We start from the raw sequence: 26249 nt of genomic DNA, 5'->3' as shown, positions 1-26249 counted from the left end.
GAAATAAATAAGAAAGAAGGAAAAAAGAAGAAATAAAGAATAAAGAAGAAAAGAAGATGATAAGAAGAAAGAAGAAAGAAAGAAAGAGAGAAGGAAGGAAGAAGAAAAAAAGAAGAAAAATGGAAGAGAAAAGCAAAAAAGGCAAAACGAAGGAAGAAAGATAAAAAAGGCAGAAAAACAGGAAGCACGAAGGAAGAAGGAAGACAGAAAGAAGAAAGAGAAAGGAAAGAATGAAGGAAAGAGTAAACAAGAAGGAAAAAAGAAGAAAGCGATCACATAGCCTTTACCGTATGCTTAGTATACGAGAAAGACGAAAAAAGGAAGAAAGAAGAAAAAAGAAGAGAAGACACAAGGTAGGAAAAAAGAAGAAAAAAGGAGGAGCAAGGAAAAATATACAGTAAGAAAAAGAAAGGATGAAAGAAGAACAGAAGAAAAAAAGAACCAAAAAGAAAGAAATAAGAAAGTATTAAGAAGGAAGATGGAAAAAAGAAAAAATAAAGGAAAAAAGAAGGAAGAAAGAAGGAAAAAGAAAAGAAAACACAAGAAAGGAAAAAGGAAGAAAGATGGAAGAAATAAGGAATAATAAACTAAGAAATAAATAAGAAAGAAGGAAAAAAGAAGAAATAAAGAAGAAAGAAGAAAAGAAGATCGTAAGAAGAAAGAAGAAAGAAAGAAAGAGAGAAGGAAGGAAGAAGAAAGAAAGAAGAAAAAGGGAAGAGAAAAGCAAAGAAGGCAAAAAGAAGGAAGAAAGATAAAAAAGGCAGAAAAACAGGAAGCAAGAAGGAAGAAGGAAGACAGAAAGAAGAAAGAGAGAGGAAAGAATGAAGGAAAGAGTAAACAAGAAGGAAAAAAGAAGAAAGAAGGAAGTAAGTAGGAAGAATGAAGGAAAAAGGATGGAAGAAAAACAGAAGAAAGAAATAAGCGTGGAAAGAATAAAGAAAAAAAAGGAGAAAGAAAGAAGAAAGACGGAAGAAATGATGAAGAAAAACGAAAGAAATTTGAAGGAAAGCAGAAGGAAAGCAGAAGAATGAATGAAGAATGAATGAAGAAAAATTAGATAAGACACAATGAAGTAATCATCAAGAAAGAAGAAGGAGAGACGACACAGGGAAACAAAAACAAAGATAGGAAGAAGAAGCAAGTAACACGGAAGGCAGAAATAAAGAGAGAGGAAATAAAGAACAAAGAAGGGAGAAATAAGGAAAAAAGAAAGAAAAAAGAAGGAAAAAAGAAGGAAAAAAAAGGAAGAAGAAAAAAGGGAGGAAAAAATAAAGAAGGAGGAAAGACGGAAGAAAGAAGAAAGAAAGACGGAAGAAAGAGAGAAGGAAGAAAAACAGGAAACAAGAAGAAAGAAAGAAAGAAGGTAGAAAGAAGGAAGAAAGAGAGCAGAAAGAAGGAAGAAAGAAGGAGAAAATAAGGAAGAAAGAATGAAGAAAGACGGAAGAAAGAAATAAGGAAGGAAGAAGGAAAAAAAAGAAGAAAGAAGGAAGAAAGAAGTTAGGAAAAAGGAAGGTGAAATATGGAAGGAAGCAGGAAGAAAAAAGCAAGAAATAAGAAAGAAGGAAGGATAATGGAAGGAAGAAAACATATGAATTAAGAAGGAAGAACGAGGAAGGCAAAATAAAGAAGGAAGAAAATAGAAGGTAAAAGGGAGAAAAAATAAGAACGAAGCACCTTTCTCCCTTTCGACCTTTTGTCCTTCGACCTTTTGACGCAGTTTTTTTGTTTCGACCTTTTGTCCCTTCGACCTTTTGACCCTTCGACCTTTTGTCCTTTCGACCTTTTGACCTTCGACCTTTTGTCCTTCGACCTTTTGACCTTCGACCTTTTGTCCTACAGCCCCATCAACTCTACCAAAACAAAGTGCATGGTTACGGGTAGAGATAGAGGAAGACCTAGTTGTGTTGGTGCTGGGGTAGTTTTTAATGAAGATGTGGTTACAGTAAATACTGTGTATCGTTTAAAATACGAGAGACTTCAGTGACCAGCCCCACTTAGTGGGAATATCAGAAGAAAGAATAGCGAAAACAATATCCATTAGAGAACCGGATAGAGGCCGGCCGCTTCGTGGAAGGCAACAAACACGCTGGCTACACGCGGTAGAATCGGACCTGGGGACGCCAATCGTTCAGGGAATCTGGAGGAACATTGCCCAATACCGACTACCTATTATGGAGCTTTACAATACGCCAGGCATAGGTGTATCGACGCTGTTGCCAATCAGATAGCTTGAAAGCCATGGTTTAAGAAAATTTGTTCTTCAAGCTGTCCCAACGAGACGAGGAGTTCATAATTCACACATCCAAACAGTAGGAAATAATGCTGATCGGTTGATGGACAACCAACTTTACGGGTCGAAGATCTGTTACGGTGAACCATTACAAATCTATTCGCGCGGTGAGACCGTATGGCAACACGGTGATTATCATCCACTGATAGGGCTATGTTATGTAAGGGGACCCATGACAGAACTAAGAAAAATTTAAAGAAAAACAAAGGGTATGTAATTGGAAATGGATAAGCAGTGTTGCGCTCAACTAGATCAGAAAAAACAAAATTTGTTATTCTAAAGGATCCCAATGTGAGTAATGGAATTCATTGATAAAATTAAATCAAATGTAAACCAGTTGAATCTCAACATTATTAATGCAAGTGCGGATTGGAGATTATCGGCGGAATTGTTGCAATAGTGGATCGAATTTTAATGCTATTGTAAGGCATTAATTAAAATTTCATTGCAGCTTAATCACCTCCAAATTCGAGTCTGCTAATAGATGGAAAAACATAAGCGAGGGTCTGATACCTGAAACGGCTAGAGGCGGCAGCGTGCCACACCACTACAGTGCTTGCATGAACGATCCTAGACCACGTGCGTGCTAAAAGGTTAATGAGTCAATTTGTTGCGCATTTACTCAGTGCTGGGATAATGATTCATAGGAATCCCCCCTGACATCCCAATCAACGAATCTTTTCGTCGTACTGCCTCCACCTGAGGCAACCATAGAAGTAATGACGAGACGTGATGCTGGTAAAAGTGATTGTCAACCTGACGAGAGACTCAAGTTCAGAAATTGTTACGTTATATTATTCCCGATTATGGTTTACTTGTTGTAAATGTAATGTCTTTGTTTTGAACGATTTATAATCGCACAAAATTAGTATGTGAAGAAGCATTATTTTATTTGGAGTTTTGTAATGATAGAATGTTACCTGTTTAACTGGTCATGGCTTGGCTTCTTTCAATTCTAATCACCAGGAAGTGCCTACAGAAACGACAACATCAAAGTGTACTTCTACTATATGCAGAAACACCCGTGACAGAATGCGTGTGTGAACATGTGATATGTTGGAGTTTTGTGTCTCTTGTACTCACCTGAAAGGAGAAAGAGAAAAACCGAACCAAAAACCAAACATAGGAGAAGAAAGAAACATACAAATGTGTGAGACAAAATTCAAGATTTCTGAAAAAGGTCATTTATTTTTCTTGACATCATTGATCGAGGATTTAGGCGTGGTTCAACAACAGTCAGCAGTAAAGTGCACATTTTGCCGCTAGGAAGAAAAGCCTTACATGTACTGGAAGGATAACAAAGAAAACTTATAATATAGCGTTTTGAAGCTAAAATTTAAAATATCATAAATACTTTTTTATCATTACTTTAAATGCCAATTCATAATACTTTAAAAACACTAATACACACGATAAATTATTTATAACACTTTCTCAGATATAAAAATTATGTTTGCAGTTGAACACTCCCTTACTCGAGCAAGTGATAACTACATTACATTTGATTTCAATATGTTACGAGATGAACACGGGCTGAAAATCTCGGTAATAAAGATAACAATAATTCAAATTGTTTCAGTCTACGCAGAGTGCTTATTTAGTAGTTGAAAGGAGTAAATTACAGTCGAACAAAAAAAATGAATTTCGAAAATAAGTTCTTCGTTGAAAATTCATTATAGTACCATCAATACCATCGACATAATGCCAATGATAGGAGTACGAAATGTGTCGGTTAAAAGTCTTCAATAGTTAAGTTATTAAAAAGTTGTACTAGTTAAATGTTGAAAGTGAAATAAAACCCATTTGGAACCTAAGAAAGTACCCTTTATACAGGGACGTACAGGGACTAAACCGTCTTCAAACTCAGCGATCAAATTAAAAGAAGCATTGTCAAGGCGCGTTGTCGTCATCATTTTTTTTCCGTCCCTTCCTTACACTTTATTGGCGGTGATTAGTGCACAACAAAACACAGACAATGGGATGCAATTTGTACTGTTTTTTTCCTGCTTTGTAATTCTCGGCTGGTACTCAGGCGGGAGCTGGCTAAGGCGGAAGCTGGTGGCAATTTGTAATGCTCACGCGTTCAGCACACAGTGGGTTGCAGCGTTGAAACCTGTCCAGTGGAACGAAACTCAAAAGTGTCGAAAAAAAATGAAACGGCACAACAAAGAAAAAACGGTAGAAGAGAAGTAGAAGAGAAAGCGAAAAAAGCACATCAGTGGGTGGTGCGACAATCGCAGCAACCGAGGCCAAATAGATGGCGAATGCTGTTTTTCAGGAGGAGGAAAAAGCTGTGGTTTAGAAAGCAAACATGTCACGGGACGGGAGTGTGGGAGGAGAAAGTTAATTACATGGAGGCGCCATGCCGCTCCCAACTAGTTTGTTTGTATGTGTTTGTGTGAAATTTTTTTGTCCGAACCCTTGCAAGTGTGTGGGAGAGTGGGTTGTGATGCCACCCTATGCTGTTGGACACGGCTTAATGCAGATCGACTAATTGCCAGGTGATTACTACAACTAGCTATGCTACTCTGGTGGGTGAAAGTTCTTGCTCGCCCAAATGTGGAAACTCTAAAAAAGGAGGCGGGGGTGGCGAGCCAAGCGCTTATTGCTGCTTCCGATGTGGACTAATATGCGGAATTACGTTGGTTCATAATTACCGTGAAATCTGTTTCACTACATATGTAGTTTATTCGGAAATGAGCATTTAATTTTTCCTGGAGTCTTAGAACATGGGAACTAACAATCAATTGTAGATTGATGAATATAATTGCAACTATTGATGCGAGTATTCTTCATTTACAATTATTGTTTGACACTATTTAACAAAACAAATATCTAAATTCATTTGCAATAGATAAATTTAAAAGACTGGACTGGCGAAACGAAAGACCTTTGTATCCTGGTACCAACCCGTGTATTGGACAAGATCGTTGTCATAAGACGAATTAATAATATCCTATTCATTACAACCGCTTGATTGTAACTTAACAGATAAGTATTTCCACCTCAACAGTAAGACATGGTAAGACCATCTTAAGTACATGACTACGAGTACGAGACACTGAATACGACCTTACTGTTGAGAATGAAATACGTATCTGTAAAGTTACAATCAAGTTGCGAATGACACCTAGCAGTGGAGAATATTTCGCTTTATAAATAGTTTTCTCCCAACCCGGGAGCAACTTGAGAGTCGTAGTCAAAAATTAGGTCCGGGTGGTACTATCAAACTTATCTATCTTCTTCTTCTTATATACATAAAAATGAATATCTGTCTGTCTGAACCTTATAGACTCGGAAACTGCTGAACAAAAAACTGTATGCAGAGGTTTTTGGGGCCGGGGATGGTTCTTAAGATGGTTTGAGACCCCTCCCAGCTTTGGAAAGGGGGGCTCCCATACAAATAAAACTCCAATTTATTTTTTACTCGAGAGCTAATCAGAGAATAAATCAATTTTAGACGAAACGAAGTTCGTCGGGTCTGCTAGTATGCAATAACTCTATGATGCAGTCAAAGTTCCCTGACCACTGGAAGAAAAGAATGATGTTTCCTGTGTTTAAAAAAGGGGATAAACAGGACATCGCAAATTACCGTGGAATAACATCGCTGTGTGCTGGGTCCAAGCTCTTAGAAATACTAGTAAATAACATAATTGAGCAATTCTCTGTAAAATCGAAGGTCGATTTATTTTTGATTTCTCTGAAATTTTGCTTGTGATCAAAAAACGTAATTTGCATCATTGGTTTGCCGTTTTGACTCTAGCCTAACTTTTGACAAAGGCCTAAGTTTTACCGCATGGATAAATTCCGTAGAACAAAAGTTGAATTGTGTAAGGGCGCAAGTGCCGGATGATGAAAAGGATCAAGCAGAAACGGTCTATACTTCAATCATCCGAGACTAAATACTGGTAGAGCCAATGAGGTTCTGCTTAACAATCAAACGTTATGCAAATGGGCAGATATAATGGCTCAATTAGTTGATAGATTTGGCGACAAGAGAGATCTCTCATCAATTCTGAACAAAATTCCATACTTCAAACAAGGTAATAGACCTGTAGATGAATACTATGATGAATGTACAGAAATTCTATCTGATCTTAATGCAAATGTAATACTGGATAGTGCATTGCAGCCCTGTGCCCAGTGTTGTTAAAATCACTCATAAATCTCAATCAACGAGCGCTCCCGTGCGAACGAAATCGTCAGCGATTTTAAAGGAAAGCATCACGCTTGAATTTTTCATGCTAAAACGCATCATTTCACTCATTTGCCAAAAAATCATTTTGGTTTAGAACGCATTTGGAATTAATTTGGGGGCAATTTATTGCTTATACATAAAAGAGTGTCTAATATTTTGGGCAATGGGGGCAGCAGGGACTATGTCCAAGGGCTTGACGATCCTCCCTAGGCCATCTGCGAGTTGTGGCGCCTGCCTAGGATGTGGTGGGGTTTGACAGTGGGCCCTGTTAAACCTCTATAAAAAGCTGCATGTATCCACAAGTAGGCTCCGCCAAAGCGACCGTGTGCCGCTCAAAGCGCACAAGCCCAAGTCCTGGTGTTAGGTGGGACGCTAAACAGCCCTGACACGACGGCTCTCCGGCGAGACAGGAGGTTTGCGCAGGCCCAATAAGCCGCCTGGAAAACCAATAATTACGAACAATATAAGAGATAATACGACTCGATATAATCGGCAAAGACCTAGGCGACGAATAAAGGATCACGATTGGAAGCTTGGAACATGGAACTGCAAGTCGCTAGGTTTCGCAGGTTGCGACAGGATGATCTACGATGAATTACATCCCCGCAACTTCAACGTCGTTGCGCTGCAGGAGATTTGCTGGACAGGACAGAAAGTGTGGAAAAGCGGGCATCGGGCGGCTACCTTCTACCAAAGCTGTGGCACCACCAACGAACTGGGAACCGGCTTCATAGTGCTGGGAAAGATGTGCCAACGCGTGATTGGGTGGCAGCCAATCAACGCAAGGATGTGCAAGCTGAGGATTAAAGGCCGTTTCCTCAACTATAGCATCATCAACGTACACTGCCCACACGAAGGGAGACCCGACGACGAGAAAGAAGCGTTCTACGCACAGCTGGAGCAGACATACGATGGATGCCCACAGCGGGACGTCAAAATCGTCATCGGTGACATGAACGCGCAAGTAGGAAGGGAGGAAATGTATAGACCGGTCATCGGACCGGATAGTCTGCACACCGTATCGAATGACAACGGCCAACGATGCATAAACTTCGCAACCTCCCGCGGAATGGTAGTCCGAAGCACCTTCTTTCCCCGCAAAAATATCCACAAGGCCACATGGAGATCACCTAACCAAGAAACGGAAAACTAAATCGACCACGTTCTAATCGACGGTAAATTCTTCTCCGACATCACGAACGTCCGCACTTACCGCAGTGCGAAGTCGGACGCCGCGGCTTAATATTGGGCGGCTACAAGACGGTAGACTAGCCCAAGAATACGCGCAGCAGCTGGAAGTGGCACTCCCAACGGAAGAGTAGCTAGGCGCAGCGTCTCTTGAAGATGGCTGGAGAGATATTCAATCCGCCATTGGTAGCACCGCAACCGCTGCACTTGGCACGGTGCCCCCGGATCAGAGAAATGACTGGTATGACGGTGAATGTGAGCAGTTAGTAGAAGAGAAGAATGCAGCATGGGCGAGATTGCTGCAACACCGCACGAGGGCGAACGAGGCACAATATAAACAGGCGCGGAACAGACAAAACTCGATTTTCCGGAGGAAAAAGCGTCAGCAGGAAGATCGAGACCGTGAAGAGACGGAGCAACTGTACCGCACTAATAACACACGAAAGTTCTATGAGAAGTTGAACCGTTCACGTAAGAGCCACGTGCCACAGCCTGATATGTGTAAGGACATAAACGGAAACCTTCTTACGAACGAGCGTGAGGTGATCCAAAGGTGGCGGCAGCACTACGAAGAGCACCTGAATGGCGATGTGGCAGACGAAGATGGCGGTATGGTGATGCACCTGGGGGAACGCGCGCAGGACATAATTCTACCGGCTCCGGATCTCCAGGAAATCCAGGAGGAGATTGGCCGGCTGAAGAACAACAAAGCCCCTGGGGTTGACCAACTACCAGGAGAGCTATTTAAACACGGTGGTGAGGCACTGGCTAGAGCGCTGCACTGGGTCATTACCAAGATTTGGGAGGAGGAAGTTTTGCCGCAGGAGTGGATGGAAGGTGTCGTGTGTCCCATCTACAAAAAGGGCGATAAGCTGGATTGTAGCAACTACCGCGCAATCACATTGCTGAACGCCGCCTACAAGGTACTCTCCCAAATTTTATGCCGCCGACTAACACCAATTGCAAGAGAGTTCGTGGGGCAGTACCAGGCGGGATTTATGGGTGAACGCTCTACCACAGACCAGGTGTTCGCTGTACGTCAGGTATTGCAGAAATGCCGCGAATACAACGTGCCCACACATCATCTATTTATCGACTTCAAAGCCGCATATGATACAATCGATCGGGACCAGCTATGGCAGCTAATGCACGAAAACGGATTTCCGAATAAACTGATACGGTTGATCAAGGCGACGATGGATCGGGTGATGTGCGTAGTTCGAGTTTCAGGGGCATTCTCGAGTCCCTTCGAAACCCGTAGAGGGTTACGGCAAGGTGATGGTCTTTCGTGTCTGCTATTCAACATCGCTTTAATTACGGAAAATAATTAATACGAAGGGCAGGGATTGACACGAGTGGTACGATTTTCACGAAGTCCGTCCAGTTATTTGGTTTCGCCGACGACATTGATATCATGGCACGCAACTTTGAGAGGATGGAGGAAGCCTACATCAGACTGAAAAGCGAAGCTAAACGGATTGGACTAGTCATCAACACGTCGAAGACGAAGTACATGATAGGAAGAGGCTCAAGAGAGGTCAATGTGAGCCACCCACCACGAGTTTCTATCGGTGGTGACGAAATCGAAGTGGTTGAAGAATTCGTGTACTTGGGCTCACTGGTGACCGCCGATAACGATACCAGCAGAGAAATTCGGAGACGCATAGTGGCTGGAAATCGTACGTACTTTGGACTCCGCAAGACGCTCCGATCGAATAGAGTTCGCCACCGTACCAAACTGACTATCTACAAAACGCTTATAAGACCGGTAGTTCTCTACGGACACGAGACCTGGACGATGCTCGTGGAGGACCAACGCGCACTGGGAGTTTTCGAAAGGAAAGTGTTGCGTACCATCTATGGTGGGTTGCAGATGGCGGACGGTACGTGGAGGAGGCGAATGAACCACGAGTTGCATCAGCTGTTGGGAGAACCATCCATCGTTCACACCGCGAAAATCGGAAGACTGCGGTGGGCCGGGCACGTAGCCAGAATGTCGGACAGTAATCTGGTGAAAATGGTTCTCGACAACGATCCGACGGGAACAAGAAGGCGAGGTGCACAGCGGGCAAGGTGGATCGATCAGGTGGAGGACGACTTGCGGACCCTCCGCAGACTGCGTGGTTGGCGAAGTGCAGCCATGGACCGAGCTGAACGGAGAAGGCACTCCGGCCTTACCCTGGTAATAAAAAAAAAATTCCACGCTATTGATCTACAACGGTACAAACCCATCTTCAGAAACCTAGAAACCAATATAATTGGTGTGAACTCTCTTGGAAACCACACAGAAATAACCGATCTGTTGAATTCAAAGTTAAGCAATACTCTGGAACTTTTTAACGAACTCCAACCTTAATGCCGTACCAAACGAGGATTGTTCAACTTTGTCGGATCAGGAATCAAAATTCTTTCTGGAAATTTGGACGACAATGATCTCAAAAATATTGAAGAATTATCATCTAAATCAAACAATTTAATTACGGAAAATAATGAACAGAGACTTATAAGCTCGCAATTTCAAGACAGACTCAATAGGATTATCAGGAGGTTAAAATTTCAACAAAGTCAGATTACCAAAAACGTAATTGCAGCTAGGAATAATAGAGTAGCAACAGATTTCAAAAGCAATGTAAACCTAGACTTTTTGAAATCGCATCTAGAAGATATTTTCGAAGCCATAAACTTTTCAAACTTCAAGTTCTTTCGAAACACATATTATCATCATTAGAATTGGGATTTGCTTCAAATAAGTTAGAAGTTATAAATAGCTATATTTATTGAACGGCTACTCAGTCTTGCAATTATTACAACGAGTTTTTTATTTACCCAAGGTTTAGACACGGGGATTATGTCCCCTTGAGAAAGACAGATATAATTAAAACGTAAAGTCGATCCATAATCAGTAAATTATAAATAGCTCAGAAGAAATTTATGACTTCCTAGAAGTTTCCGCGTATCATAACCAAACAAAAATTGTATTCACTATATCCATACCATTATTAGAAAAGGAGTTGTTCGAAAATTGTATTATAGAGCCTTTACTAGTAGGCAAACAAAATTGTGATAATGAAATATGCCCACGTTACGAGAAGCAACAGTTCCACCTTCATTGATAGATGCATCTCCAATTTACTCAGAGGACAATCAGCTGATTGTTCTTTCACCGAATGTACCAACCCTTCCGAGATCAAATCAATCTCGTAGTTTTGAAAGCAGTCAAGTCGATTGAGGTAAAAAATACTTGTGGATTCTCTGACAGGAACTTAACAGGATCATACCTTATCGAATTTCAAAACTGTTCCGTTTATCTAAATGGATTTAAGTTCGAGAACTCCGAAGTGATCCAAACAGAGTCCCCTATAATATTACCACTGGACGGATTTTCCATAGTAGAAAGCAGCTTTGAACCAACCCCGAACCTCGAAGAGTTTAATATCAAAAACAGAAAATTCTTGGAGCACTTTACCACCACCCACCAAATTGGCACGAACTCACCATTCACGATGTCCACCATTAATTTTGAACTGGTAATTACCATAACCAGCCTCATAGTCAGGAAAATGCGTTCCACGAATCTCAAATCTGATCTTCAGAAGGTACAAACAGAGACCTGAAGAAATGCCAAGCGACGCAAACCTGAAAGGTCAACATCTCTTACGAATCGAGCCGATTCTTTTTTTTAAAGGGGGGAGTAGTTATCGAACCCACTCCCTCTCTCATCAACACATCGATCAACACTAGACTGATTCAAATTTTGACTTTTCCGCTCCCCTGTGCTTAAACGATTTCGTTTGCTATGATAAAATTGTAACAAAATTTGATACGAAATTAATGATTTCGTGTGTGTTACTTCTACGTGCAGTTAAACGAATTACAATGATATGGAAATGCTAATGTCATCTTCCAAACTTGGACGTACGTGTTCATGATAGAATTAGAGGCGAAAGTATAGAATTGATAGTTCCGTTAGGCTACGGCCTCTAATTCTATCATGAACATGTACGTCCAAGTTTGGAAGATGATATTAGCATTTCCATATCATTGTAAATCGTTTAACTTCACGTAGAAGTAACACACACGAAATCATTAATTTAGTGTATTACCCTTGGTGGGGGCATCCATCAATTCAGCTGTTATTGGTCGACGGTACAGCAGCAGTGCCTTTCTCTGCTTTGTTCTCTCCGAGGCAGCCAAGTTAAATGCGACGAGACGGACGCAATGAGAAAACAGAACTGTGCAATAAAAATCCTATTCGACTAAATGCTGATGTCATATTAGAAATTTGGAGACAGTACTCGTCGAAAGAAAAATCCTTCCGCACGCGATGGCATATGAGCAAGTCAAACCACCTTCCTTTTGCCAGTGGGGATATATCAGCTTCCATACTGATATTCTTCCCTCCCCCTTCATAAGGGAGCTTGGCAGAAGGAAGGTCGTGTGATATGTGCCATCACAAATATTGCCCTCCGCTCGCTTTCAAATCGACTTCTATAAAATACATTCTTCATGCCTGCCGTATCCTAACGGAACTATCAATTCTATACTTTCGCCTCTAATTCTATCATGAACATGTACGTCCAAGTTTGGAAGATGATATTAGCATTTCCATATCATTGAAAATTTGATAGTTTTTTGTTTCAAGTAGTGTAATTTTTGTTAGAAATTTTGACATTTTAACAAGATCCTGCACCATGTTTCTAACTAATTTTGTTTTACAAATTTAGTATAGATAATAACATATGTTGATATAGTTTTGATATGGGCTTCTAGTCGAGGCCCCATTGATTACCTAAAACTTTGCCGAAGACATCAAAACGATCGGACAAGCCGTTTTCAAGTTAAATTTTTTTGAAAGTGTTCAAGGTGATTTTGCTTATGCCCTTATCAAAAGTTAGGCTAGAGTCTTCAACATGGCAAGCCAATGATGCAAATTATGTTTTTTGATCACAAGAAATGTATATGCAAAATTTCAGAAATACAAAATTGATATCTCGAATAACAATCATGATTTTACAAAGAGATGCTCTTCTTACTCCTCATTTTTCACTTCTCACTATGAGAAGTGTAAATTGAGAAGGGAGTAGTGTGACGTCTCACTTTTCACTTTCCACAGTGTAAAGCGGGAAATAAGTATTGAGAAGTGAGACGTTTCACTTTTCACACCTCATTTCTCACTTTTCAAATGAACAATTCGGCCAAATGTCCTATTCGGCCGGATGACCCGTTCGGTCAAATAACTTTCGGCCAGATGGGTTTCGACCTAATGGTTTGTTTGGCCAAGTGGCTTTCGACCAAATGGGTTTCGGCCAAACGACCCCGTTCCATGCATCTACTACATGAAGCGAAGCTCAACGGTAGTGCACAAATAATGAATGATATCCACCAAAGTAGGGGAGAACGGTCCAAAATGCACCCCTTAAGCTTTTTCGAACTTTACGCCCATATAAACAAAAATACCCAACCTTTTCAACGTATACGTGCAAAATTTACAAACCCAGCTACATTTCACAATGATTTCCCGACTAGAAGAGCATAACAGAAACTGAACTCAATATTAACATATTGTGATATTTATAACTTATTTTGATACAATTTTGTTCTTAGTAGCCATTATCTTTCAAATGTTGTAACAGAATTTTATCATAATATGATTTAAAAATGCTTAACACCGAATTGCCCAACAGTAGGCAATTGAAAAAGATGTAGCAAAGTCTCCCAGCCATACAGATATCATAACGCTGATATAATTTAAAAAGATTGTCTTATTTGTAATCTTATTAGATTCAATTTCTCGAAAAATATTCTTGTTCAGACAAAAACAAAAATTTCTGATTGTTGATCACAATCTGGAGACCTATCACGAACTGTGAAAACATTACAACTGCACAGAAACAATATATTTTGTATCTAATTTTGTATCTAATTTGATAGAAATTTAGATATTTTAACAACATCCTGCACCATGTTTCTAACAAATTTTGTTATAAAAATTTTGTATAACATAATAACATAGGTTGATATAATTTTGATATGACCTTCTAGTCGGGTTTCTATTCAAAACAATAAGGTTTTCATGACTTCTAACGCATTTAAAAAATGTTTTACAAATAGGCCAGGGGCAAAACGCCCGAATGGTGGTCTAAAATGACTCAATTGCATGTAAAATGATGGTGAATGCTTGTTTGTTTTTTCTTAATGGAATGAACTACAATATTACGGTTGTGGTGGAAGAATAGCAAGTCGTTAAATTTGAGTGAATATGAAGGGATTTTGCTAAATTTTTCCAAGGGGCTCAATGATGGATAACTAATTATGAATTGTAATGGTAATAATCGTTCGTAAATGTACTACAACAGATTATATTAGTGATTTTATGAGTGAGGACATTTTGCCCCAGGGGTGCATTTTGGACCGTTCTCCCCTATAGCCTGCTATATGCGATTTCCTTGGTATTGCAACACAGTTATGTGACACTTCTTTAGTTCTGTAACTGTTTTGCTAAGGAGCCAGTTTTCGATTGGTTGTCTTCTCGGTTGTTTAGTGTTGCAAAGCTCCCAAAAATTAAAATTCTATATGAAAATTTTTGATCAATCATTTAAAAATTTGAACTCGAGCACATGTGCTGCTTTATTTTGTACGGCAGTGGTGAGAAAATATCACGTGTGATGCACAACACGAATCCATTACCGAACCAAGACGCGTGAGTATTGAAAGAGTAATAAATATGATACAGATGCATGCATTCGTTTGTTTATCTACTTTGGTTCGGATGAATCATAATTCTGTCTGGTGAGACTCCCGCATGTAAGGGTTTCTACTTCTGCTTTGGTGTGACACCCACAAGAAAAATGGTGGATCAGAATGATAAGCTAAGCATTATAGGACAGTTTCATTCTCTGTGTTGTTGGGACACTTGTAGGGATAACGGTGTAATAGTGGATTTGATGAACCTCGATTCTACCTGGTTTGACGCCCGCAACAAGAATGGTTTTATTATGGATAAGATTGAATATAATAACACCATACGTGGTGGGACACAAATATCAAAGAGCTTCTTACTCTACATTGGTGGGATGCTTGTTATGAATTTAATGAACGGTCATAAAAAGTAAATCCAAAATACACAAGTGAACAAGCAATGAAATAGAAATGTGATCGAAGAATGCATTTAAGTTAAGATTTGTAATTCAACCAAACAGGTTTTTCGGAAATGTTACTTCCATTGCGAAGCGCGACGCCTCCAGCTCAGAGGTGTCTCGAAATTCTTCCATGCAAGTTTCAGCGTTCACAATATTTTACCCATAGTGCTCTTCAATTACATATATTGTGCCGTAAGTCATCACTGTTGGCGAGAAGCTCTTGTATCATAGCGACAGAATACTCCAAAAACACGTAATATTCCATATTTGTTTCTCTTCAAAAGATCAAATTGTTAACATTTTTTTTTTAGAAAATAGGATATTTGCGGCATGGACAAACTCAAAGCAGACATTGGACCAGACACACATTTTCAGTCAGTTGATAGAAAATTTCTAATGTTACGAGTGCAATGCAAACATGCTATTATTAAAGGCAAATAAACTGATTTGTTTCATAAACAGGAATCATGGTGAGCACCTGGCGCATTTAGAACATAAGTGCTTCAAAAACGTTTACACAGATACAGGTCTCAGTCTTTTGACTATTTGAAGTACATCGTAGGAGCAAAAACCCTATTGTTTGTATGCCTGTGATTTACTGCAGATCGAAATAAGATTTAACTCTGGATAAAATCGTTGGAATATCTTAAACGCACTGTCAGAGTAAGCCTCTGTAATGTTACCGAAATATGCAGAGACTATTATTCTTCATCAGTGATTATTACGGCCAGAGTGTGTGGCAGCGTTGTTGTTCAGGCCAATGTTTATTCGGGTTACACTTTCTTTAACAGACATTAAAGAACAATAAGTATGAGAACCTGAACGTCAATAGCTATTCCTGAGTCCTCGGTCAACTTAACATAGGTAAACCTAAGCAAACAGATTTGGCTAGCTTAAATTGAGAAATCAAAACTCCTCATAAATCCATCAAAATAGTAACACTATAGCCAGCTACCAAAATGGTTCAACTATACAGAGAATATAAAGGTACGAATCCTAAGCTCCGTCCATCCTTACACATTGTTTACTGACCTCGAGTCGATACGAGTACGTTGGCTTCTACCCTTCTCTTACTAACTGTATAATAAAATGGTATTGATTGTACATATCACAAAAAAAACATGGCTCCGTAAAGTGTTATACACGCCTGAGCCTACCAAATAAATGAACTTGGAAGAAAAGATGAAGATACTGAGAGTGTCTCCAAATTTTTCAGATCAAAAATAGCCAACAAAAGTCAAGTAAAAAGGAGAACAAGGACGATAGACTGCGGGCATGGCTATTATAGGAATGGCCAGTAGTTGAGAAACCATTCATCGCTTCTGTAAACATGAAAGCAGAAGCTCGCCCCAGCGACACAGACTGTTTTTTACGGTCAACAAACAAACAGCAGTGACCGCAATCAACTTCGTACTCATTCCTCTGATTCCAACTCAGCATGGGTTCCATATATAAAACTCATTTTATCAAATAAAACTTAAAATTGAGACGGAACTGTTGCTCTGATTACCAAATCTTATTTTATTATATGTAGAATAATGGAAGAAATGTTTTCTACAATAAAATGTGACAGCACCGTTTAACTTTCATTACATGTGCTTTCAGTGTTAAGAAACTCACTCTACTCACCAGATCCGTACTGGTCAACATATTTTCTTGGCTATTACTTGCCTTTCTTTTTGCGATAGTTGAAAGCTGCATACCAACTTCAAAGTAATGAGTACCATCTTGCTGAGCCGGATGTTTAACTGTACTTCAGCGATGTAAAAATTGTTAAATTTATGACAAATTAGTTGCGATGATCCTCATAACAGTAAAAAAGCATCAATCTATTTCAATTTGCTCTCATAATTTTATCAGTAATCCACACACACACACCGCTCGGAACCATTTCCAGTCCATCATCAATTCATCCATCATGCATGACTAAAGCAAGCCAATTTTCACGCTGCCCCATCCACCTTTTTGATGGATCACCGCCAACCAAACCGGAAGGGAAGCAAGTCGGACCGATTCCGATATGGATTTATTCATCGAGTGCAACACAGCGACCACACAAAAAACAGCCTGGTACGTAAACTGCTAATACAAATATCTGTGATCATTGAAACGAGAGAACCAATGTTCAAACTGCTGCCAATTATTGGAATTACAATTTTCTGCAAAGGGTTCCATATCGATGTTGTGTTGTGTATCTGTGCTGATATCATTTACGGATTTACAACTCGTATAGAAATAGATCACAAAATGCCTATCCAAGAATCACCACAGTACGGTCCTAAAATAAATTTAAAAAAATCTCGAATAAAAAAAAACATCCTGAGTGGGCTGGTAATATTGCAACCAATCGAGAAGCACAATGCCAAAGAAAAATAAATTCCCCCTCTATGCATATTTAGCTTTTTCTGTTTGGCACCGCAATAAATCGAGCCGGACCGGATCCGATTGGGTCCGGTACTTCCGGGCGGGCCGCATTGTTTTGAACAACCGCTTATTCGAGGGTGGCGGGTGGCCGGAGACGCAAAATGGAATGGAATATGCCGGAAGTGGTTGGAGTGCTTGGGAGACTCTAGGCTCCATGGCAATGGCCCACAATAACTCAATCTTCCGGGTAGAAACAAAAGGAAAACATGGAAAGTTATAACATGGAGAAAAAAAAGTTCCGAGAGCGGACAGTAAAAGTTGAGAATTGTCTGGGTGGGATGTTTGACTGCAGAGAAAAAAAACTCGTCGAAGCGACACTTTTTCCTTTCCTTTCTGGTTTTTGCCGAGGGCGTCGAAATCAGAGATAACATGTCCACAAGATGCTGAATGATGTTAACATAATTCCGCATTCTGCAACAACTACTAAGCATAAGCGGCATTTGACGTATCAGTATGTTGATTATGCAGCGAATTTGCACACTGCAATCTAGATCTAGGTACTCAGTAACTAAACTAAAATAAGTAGAGTAACTGAAACTTTATAAATGGCCTTACTTGCTTACTCAAAGAAATGGCCACCAAAGAAAAATAAGAATGTACTAACAACGTAGAGAATAATCGAAAATTTGCATTTGAAAATACTTGGAAGGCCTGTTGGCCTTCATCAATCTTTGTTCAATCTTTCAAGCCAAACATCTCACAAAGCCATCACTCTATCGATTATACCATCGATTTTATGCATACAACAGCAAAAAGAAAACGGTAAACCCCCAGCAACAAAAAACCGACGATCTTGCCCCGTCGTCGGTCAACTCTACTGTCAATCTTCCTGCTCCGCAATCGTATCCTTCGCATCCTTCAAGGTCAAGTCCAAACATTCCCCATCATAGCATCGCCGAAGCAAACAAAGAAAGCTTTTCATTTCGCCCCCGTCATCGCAGTATCGCAGCAACCGAAAGCGCTTTTATCGGTTTGTGACACCCAGTGTTTCAAGAGCATCCTTTTACTCTCAGATTGAAACAAGCATGCTTTGGAATAATCCTTATTTTCGAGATTGTTTCAAATCCTTAATTTTTCTAATCTCAGCATGCATGATTGATGCCCGGATTCAATCCTAGATTCAAATCTTTGGAAAACTCTTTTGCTCAGAAAGATATATAAAGCTCTTTTAGTGGAATGTATTCAACCGTCTAAAACGAAATCAGTACTCTCCATTTAATTCCACTAATTAATTTTCGATTCCTTTGCAGATACGTATTTCTACCCCAACTGTGTGGTCGAAATACGTATCTGCAAAGATATCGAAAATAATTTGGTGGAATTAAATAAAGAGTACTTAATTCGTTTTAGACGGTCTCTTGCTCAATTAAGAGTCAAATAAACTGAAAATGCACATAAATTATAGGTATGGTTAATATAAGTAGTGAAGTCGGAATTTGAAAGATTTTTTTGATGCTTTCATTAAAATACTGTAGAAGACAAGAAATCTGTATCTATATTCCATGGTGGAATTCGAAGGATACAGAGCTTTATAGAGATGAGGAACCTGATAATACTTTGTAAAACCTAACAATGATATAAAATACCGTTCAAGAAGGATTAGTACGACCTCTCAGGTACGACCATCAACATTATGGTATTTCCGCGAGAGAACGTATTAAATGTTGGTTGGGCGTGACGGAACTGAACCATCCTGTTGCTCGAAGTAATGTTTGTTCATCCATCCTTTCACGTTCGGCTAAGACCGATAGGGTGTGTTAAAACCAATCGTCCACTGTACTGGAGCCCAGCTCCCCGTGGAAGTCAGAAATGAAATGTTGACAACCGCCAGGATTGTCAAAAAATACCGAAGATTTTTTCTTTGATGGTTTTTAATATTTTGAAATTAAGCTCTGTGTGGAAGAAACTGCTATGCAAATGGCTATTTTTAGAGAAGTCGAAAAATCATAGATCCTCCCACCATCCACATAAAGTTTGAAGGGAGAAGGGATCAAAGATATAGTGACAGTACACACGGGGGGAGGGGGTTGCAACATCTCAAAAAGTAGTCGTATAATCACCCTTACAGCAGTTAAGCTATATAAGGCCCATTACAAACGGCTGGAGTTGGTTAAAAAAAGGTCAATCACTGTACTGAAATCAAATAAGAACAGTGCATTCTTTTCTTCTTCAACTATGTTTTTCGATACTTCTTATTATGGGTTACCGATGATAGCATTGTGATATATGAAACTAAATAATTATTCCAATAAAACAAAACTATTTATCATATTTATTCTATTGGTATTTTTTTTTTTGGATTATCACCAATTGTGGAGTGATTTTGGATATTATTATCGTCGATTGGGTAGTGGATTATCGATCGTTTCAGCTCCTCAAAATGCCCATGGAATACAGCACTGTGCAGGATTGCTGGTAAACTATATTATATGTCTTGCAGCCTTATCTGCAATGAATAATGACTGATTGTGAAATGCAATAACACATTTTACACAAACAAAATTTACCTGGGTGAAAAAAAAACCTTGACTGACACTTCAGTGAAATTGAATTACTGAATAATGTCAAATAGATTACTAGATTGGGATTGTACAAAAAGCATCAAATGTTTTGGGATTAAATCCCAGGATTCAATCCTCCCATACAAAGTGGAAAAAGACAATGCATGCCTGGATTGGGATCGTTTGCGTGATTGGGATTGATCTTTCTATAATTTTATGAATCTCAGCAGCTCCCAGAGTGTGATTTTTTGAAGACTGGTGACACCGCACAGTGGGAGGGGAGTGAAAGCAAAGCCTACTATTATAGCCTGGACTAGATGCCAACCAACAAAGGAGGCCACAGAGCAAAAGCGAGAATGAAATGGAGCGTAAGCGTTTTTAGGCACCGGACGATGCGTGCGTGCGTGCGGGACATGTGGCGCAATAGAACACACCCAACCTACTCACATACGCACGCATGTCCCTAGCCTACACAAAGTACCGACAGGAGAAGCATAGCACGCGTACGCTAACAGCATGTGACATAATTAAGGCGGTGGCGGCGGGTGAACTGGCGACAGCGACAACATCGACATCGCAGAACGCGGATTGATTTTATGCAAATTAGCCTGATTGTGTGTAAACAGGGCACGGTCGCACAGTGGTAGGAGACGGAAGTTTGATGCAATTAAAAGTTGAGAATAAATGTGGAAAACAATCTTTATTTTATATATATCAAAACTATCAGAAAAAGTAAAAAAAAAAGTTAGACATAGCTTAAAATATGCCAGCTTTAAAATTAAAAAGAATTTAAATGTAAAGAATAAATAAATTTTAATGATATTTTCAAATTTTTAAATATAAATTTTTAAATTTTAAAATTTTTAAATTTTAAATTTTAAAATTTATAATTTTAAATTTTTAAATTTTAAATTTTTTAATTTTTAAATTTTTAAATTTTTAAATTTTCAAATTTTTAAATTTTTAAATCTTTAAATTTTTAAATTTTAAAATTTTAAAATTTTAAAATTTTAAAATTTTTAAATTTTTAAATTTTAAAATTTTTAAATCTTTAAATCTTTAAATTTTTAAATTTTTAAATTTTTAAATTTTTAAATTTTTAAATTTTTAAATTTTTAAATTTTAAAATTTTGAAATTTTAAAATTTTTAAATTTTTAAATTTTTAAATTTTAAATTTTTTAAATTTTTAAATTTTTAAATTTTTAAATTTTTAAATTTTTAAATTTTTAAATTTTAGAATTTTCAAATTTTAAAATTTTAAAATTTTTAAGTTTTTCAGTTTTTAAATTTTCAAATCTATAAATTTTTAAATTTTTAAATTGTTTAATTTTTTAATTTTTGAATTTTTAATTTTTTAAATTTTCAATTTTTTTAATTTTCAAATTTTTTAATTCTCAAATTTTTAAATTTTTAAATTTTTAATTTTTTTTAATTTTTAATTTTTTAAATTTTAAATTTGAAAATTTTAAAAATTTTAAATTTTAAAATTTTTAAGTTTTAAATTTTTAAACTTTTAAATTTTCAAATTCTTAACCTTTTAAATTTTTAAATTTTTAAATTTTTAAATTTTTGAATTTTTCAATTTTTATGTTTTTAATCATTTTTTAAATTTTTGAATTTTAAAATTTTTAAATTTTTAAATCTATAAATATTTAATTTTTTAAATTTCTAAATTTTTAAGGTTTTAAATTGTTGAATTTTTAAAAGTTTCAAATTTTTAAGTTTTTAAATCTTTAAGTTTTAAAGTTTTTAAATATTTAAAATTTTTAATCTTCAAAATTTTTAAATTTTTAAATATTAAAATTTTTAAATTTTTAAATTTTTAAATTTTTAAATTTTTAAATTTTTAAATTTTTAAATTTTTAAATTTTTAAATTTTTAAATTTTTAAATTTTTAAATTTTTAAATTTTTAAATTTTTAAATTTTTAAATTTTTAAATTTTGAAATTTTGAAATTTTGAAATTTTGAAATTTTGAAATTTTGAAATTTTGAAATTTTGAAATTTTGAAATTAAAAAATTTAAAAATTTAAAAATTTTAAAATTTTAAATTTCATAAATTTTTAAAGTTTTAAATTTTAAAATTTTTAAACTCTTAAATTTTAAATTTTTTAAATTTTGAAACTTCATAAATTTTTAAAGTTTTAAATTTTAATATTTTTAAATTTTTAAATTTTTAAATTTTTAAATTTTTAAATTTTTAAATTTTTAAATTTTTAAATTTTTAATTTTTAAATTTTTAAATTTTAAAATCAAAATTTTTCTAAGATATAGGGAAATAAAAAATTATTTTAATTTTCAAAGATTTTAAGTCTCGAAATATAAAAATTATAAATTCGAATCAAAATAAAAACAACTATTTCTTATTTTTAAATTCTAAGATAAATAAAATTTATTTATTCTTTACATTTAATTTCTTTTTAATTTTAAAGCTGGCATATTTTAAGCTATGTCAAAAAAAAATTTAAAAATCTAAAAATTGAAAAATCAAAAATTTTTAAAATTTAATAATTTAAAAATTAAAAATTTAAAAATATAAAAATTTAGAAATTTAAAAATTTAAAAATTTAAATTTGACAAATTTGCAAATTTGTAAATTTACAAATTTACAAATTTACAAATTTACAAATTTACAAATTTACAAATTTACAAATTTACAAATTTACAAATTTACAAATTTACAAATTCACAAATTTACAAATTTACAAATTTACAAATTTACAAATTTACAAATTTACAAATTTACAAATTTACAAATTTACAAATTTACAAATTTACAAATTTACAAATTTACAAATTTACAAATTTACAAATTTACAAATTTACAAATTTACAAATTTACAAATTTACAAATTTACAAATTTACAAATTTACAAATTTACAAATTTACAAATTTACAAATTTACAAATTTACAAATTTACAAATTTACAAATTTACAAATTTACAAATTTACAAATTTACAAATTTACAAATTTACAAATTTACAAATTTACAAATTTACAAATTTACAAATTTACAAATTTACAAATTTACAAATTTACAAATTACAAATTTACAAATTTACAAATTTACAAATTTACAAATTTACAAATTTACAAATTTACAAATTTACAAATTTACAAATTTACAAATTTACAAATTTACAAATTTACAAATTTACAAATTTACAAATTTACAAATTTACAAATTTACAAATTTACAAATTTACAAATTTACAAATTTACAAATTTACAAATTTACAAATTTACAAATTTACAAATTTACAAATTTACAAATTTACAAATTTACAAATTTACAAATTTACAAATTTACATATTTACAAATTTACAAATTTACAAATTTACAAATTTACATATTTTAAGATTTTGTTGTACATTAATTTTCATTATTAATGTAGAATTAAAAGATACTCATTAAAGAACATTCCTACACCTTTCAGAATAAAACAATTTCGCTTTGTCAACGACCATCTCCAACAACTGTGAGCCGCAGCTGCATGTAATGCGTGTGCATGTGTGTGTGTGAGTTTATGTGTAACAAGGTTGTAAGGATAATTGCAGGACAAAGGATTAAAGAGTGAGGCTCATATTTACTTCGCTTGCTGTTGCTTTTGATCGAATGCGGTGCTGCCCTGCTGCTGAGGTTGTTGTTGTTGCTGCTGCTGCTGCTTGGAGGCCAAATCTTGCTCACTGTTCTCCTTTCGGCGCCTAGGGCGGCGCATCAACGGATCGGCATCGTTGGTATCCATCCCACGACCGGTGGCGCCCCGACCACGAGGGGCAGCAGCACCGGAAGGTTTTGGTTTCTTCTCCGGTTCCTTGGATGGGGCGGATTTCTTCTGCTTCGAACCGTCGAGCTTCGGCTGGGGCCGTTGACAGCACGAGGACGATGCACGCTTTTTATGCTTGCAGTAGCGAAGGAATAGGCACTGGCAGGATGCGGACAGGTTGGAGGCTGCCACCGTCATGGGTGTTTCGGCTTCCGAGTAGATCGACACAGTTCCGGCATAATTGTGAGCGTGGTTGTTGTTGAGTTGGTTGTAGTAGTCGTGCTCATCAAAGAAGGTTTGCAAGTAGTAATCATAGTTGAAGTTTCCTTGGGGATTTACATACAAATGGTTGCTTTGATTGTTGTTCTCGATGTCGAGCGTGTAGTGAAGGTGGTTGTTGCGTTGGGCTTGTTGCTGTTGGTTGATATTGTTTAGGTGCAGTGGTTGCAACGGCGGTGATTGCAACAAAGTGGTGGGTGGGGGTTGGTGGTTCAAACTTGAGATCAATACCAATGGCAGTGGTGGATTGTTTTCGGAAGATGCCAGCGGTACCGGAGCTACTGGGGGTGCTGGTTGATGCTGTGCTCTGTTCGGTTGGTGATTTTGATTCAGATTATTGCGGACGGATCCTTCTTCTTGGTTGTTGCAACACTCCAACGATTCCGCACCGGTACTGGCCGCACCCATTTTGTCGCTGTCGTGTCACGAAAACTGACGTTACTAAATCTCAAACTATTAACTATATTGCTTTCAAAATCACGATACGTTGGTGTTCGTTTAGGATAAAATGATCCTCTATTCTACGAGCTCGATAAAATTCAAACGTTCAGCTGTGCTTCCGTTTTCGATACAAATAAAAATAACAATAACAACGTTCAAACAGACAGTGATATATGGATATGCACATCTACACAGAGTGATAAACACAGAAACACAACATCCGAAACACGATCTAAACGAAGGTTTAAAATTTATGCACACGTCATCTCTCTTACACTGTTGATAGCACCTGCCACTGCCGCCGCTACACGTTGTTGTTAATGGCCCTTTGAAATCGCTTCTCGTCTTCACTTCCGACAACAGCAATCGTTTGGATCGTGTCCAAACGATTCATTTAAATTGCATTTTTATCAGCAAATATAAATAAGCTCTACAAGTAGCACCTTTGCCGTTTGCCGATGTCGATGGCAGTTTCGTTGATTCGCTTGGCCAGTTGCGTCTTGGAGAACACCCAGAAGACACGCACGCATCTGCTCTCCTTTTCTGGCCTGCGGTCGGTTATTCAGCTGGGCTGTGATATGTCTGCCTGCCGTGTGCTCCAGAGTAAGCGAGAGAGACGTAAGTTTCGAATGCACAACTAATATTTTCCTTCGGACGGCAACGAAAAACCACAAATCAACGGACTGGAACTGGCCACAAATTCGACCCCGCGGAAACACAGTCTAGCTGTGCGAATAGGGCAGGTGAAAAACGTCAACTATTTTTCGTTCTATAACTAAGCCTCCTAGTTTTTAAATTCCTGATCCAAACACAGACCGCACACACCAGTGAAACCGAAATAGCGTGGCCTTAGATGTTACACAATCGCGAGTTACTCGCTCTCCTCACTCACCCATTTGCTGGCTGGTTCGGTGGCACGTCTGCACGGAAGCCTAGGCCAATCTCAACCACCACCTCGAGTATTCGCCATGCTCTAGACGTCGTCACTGCACCTTCAAAACAAAAAAAAAACGCTTCTCAGCCAGAACAAGAACTCGCTCTCTTCTCAGATTTTTCTCACTTGACAGAAGCGCCATCGTCCTGTTATTGGGCTCCACTTGTTCCGCCACACCGGCGACAAACACATGTTTAATTCAACCCCAACCATCGCATCGCCCAACGCTGCAACGGCGGTCACGGTATAACAGATGGGGGCAGCAACCCCCCGCAATCGGCAGAGAAGAGAGTGAAAGCATTTGACTACGATCATGCCGGAGAGCAGCCAGCAGAAATGCTTTATTGCTTCAGGCTACCGAAAACTGGCAAACCGTGAAATCAGCCTTCAGGAAGGAAATTTGTCATTCCACCCCAATAAAGCAATTTCGCCTCTCGATATCCAGATCTCAACACCAGTTCAGCACCATCATCGCCCATCACCGTGACCAACATCATTATTATCATCATGTTATCGCTGCACAGCAGCAAGAAACACCTTTATTAGCCTTCAATCATACACCACGTTTGCCTTCTTCCTTTGCCGGAGTTTTCACCGCAGCAAGTCTGGGGTCGTGTTTTTGTTGTTGCCGTGTTGTGTTGTGGTCATAGCAAACATGATTTCCACCATAGTTAGTGGGCCTCCGCCGCAGAATACGGGCTCACTCTCGCTCAGTTTCTCTCTTGCCTTGAATGCTGCTACCCGTGCCACCGTCGCCGGTTGGTGCTCTTGCGTGACTTGCCCCCACCCTAGTGAATGCTTTTGTTGCCGCTGGAAATTGGCTTGACATGACGGGCAGCAGCAGCAAATCCGGCCATGCCGTTGCTTCTCGGTGCCAGACAGGTAGAACAGTAGGTACTACTACTTGTGTGTGCGCCTCTGAAGAGGGATTTCGACTTGAATTTTGAAGTGAGCTAATTTCTCCTGAAGAAGATTACTTTGTTGTTGCTGTTGGTATAGGATATGACCATTCAAGAAAGTATTATGTGAAGGAGCTGTAAAAGGATATTTATTGTATCTGATACTGCTCAGGGGAAGAGATCCAG

The 26249-nt window shown here is 37.5% G+C and overlaps 1 protein-coding gene across 2 annotated transcripts; it reads right to left on the bottom strand.

Annotated features, from left to right (window-relative positions):
- Nucleotides 1–4131: 4131 nt before the first annotated feature.
- On the bottom strand, nt 4132–25277 carry LOC134207946 (probable serine/threonine-protein kinase MARK-A). Of its 2 annotated transcripts, none has more exons than XM_062684035.1 (2): nt 23335–25277; nt 4132–4421 (listed from the first exon to the last, which is right to left on the bottom strand). In XM_062684035.1, exons 1-2 carry the CDS (start codon nt 24195–24197, stop codon nt 4334–4336), a joined length of 951 nt encoding a protein of 316 aa, XP_062540019.1. In that variant the 5' UTR covers nt 24198–25277; the 3' UTR covers nt 4132–4333. The 2 variants fall into 2 exon arrangements, with proteins under 2 accessions (XP_062540019.1, XP_062540020.1); XM_062684036.1 differs by having other exon boundaries at nt 4132–4403.
- Nucleotides 25278–26249: the final 972 nt, after the last annotated feature.

This window comes from Armigeres subalbatus, chromosome 1, assembly GCF_024139115.2.
Source record: "Armigeres subalbatus isolate Guangzhou_Male chromosome 1, GZ_Asu_2, whole genome shotgun sequence".
NCBI classification, from domain to species: domain Eukaryota; kingdom Metazoa; phylum Arthropoda; class Insecta; order Diptera; family Culicidae; genus Armigeres; species Armigeres subalbatus.
This window is presented reverse-complemented; position numbering and strand designations above follow the sequence as displayed.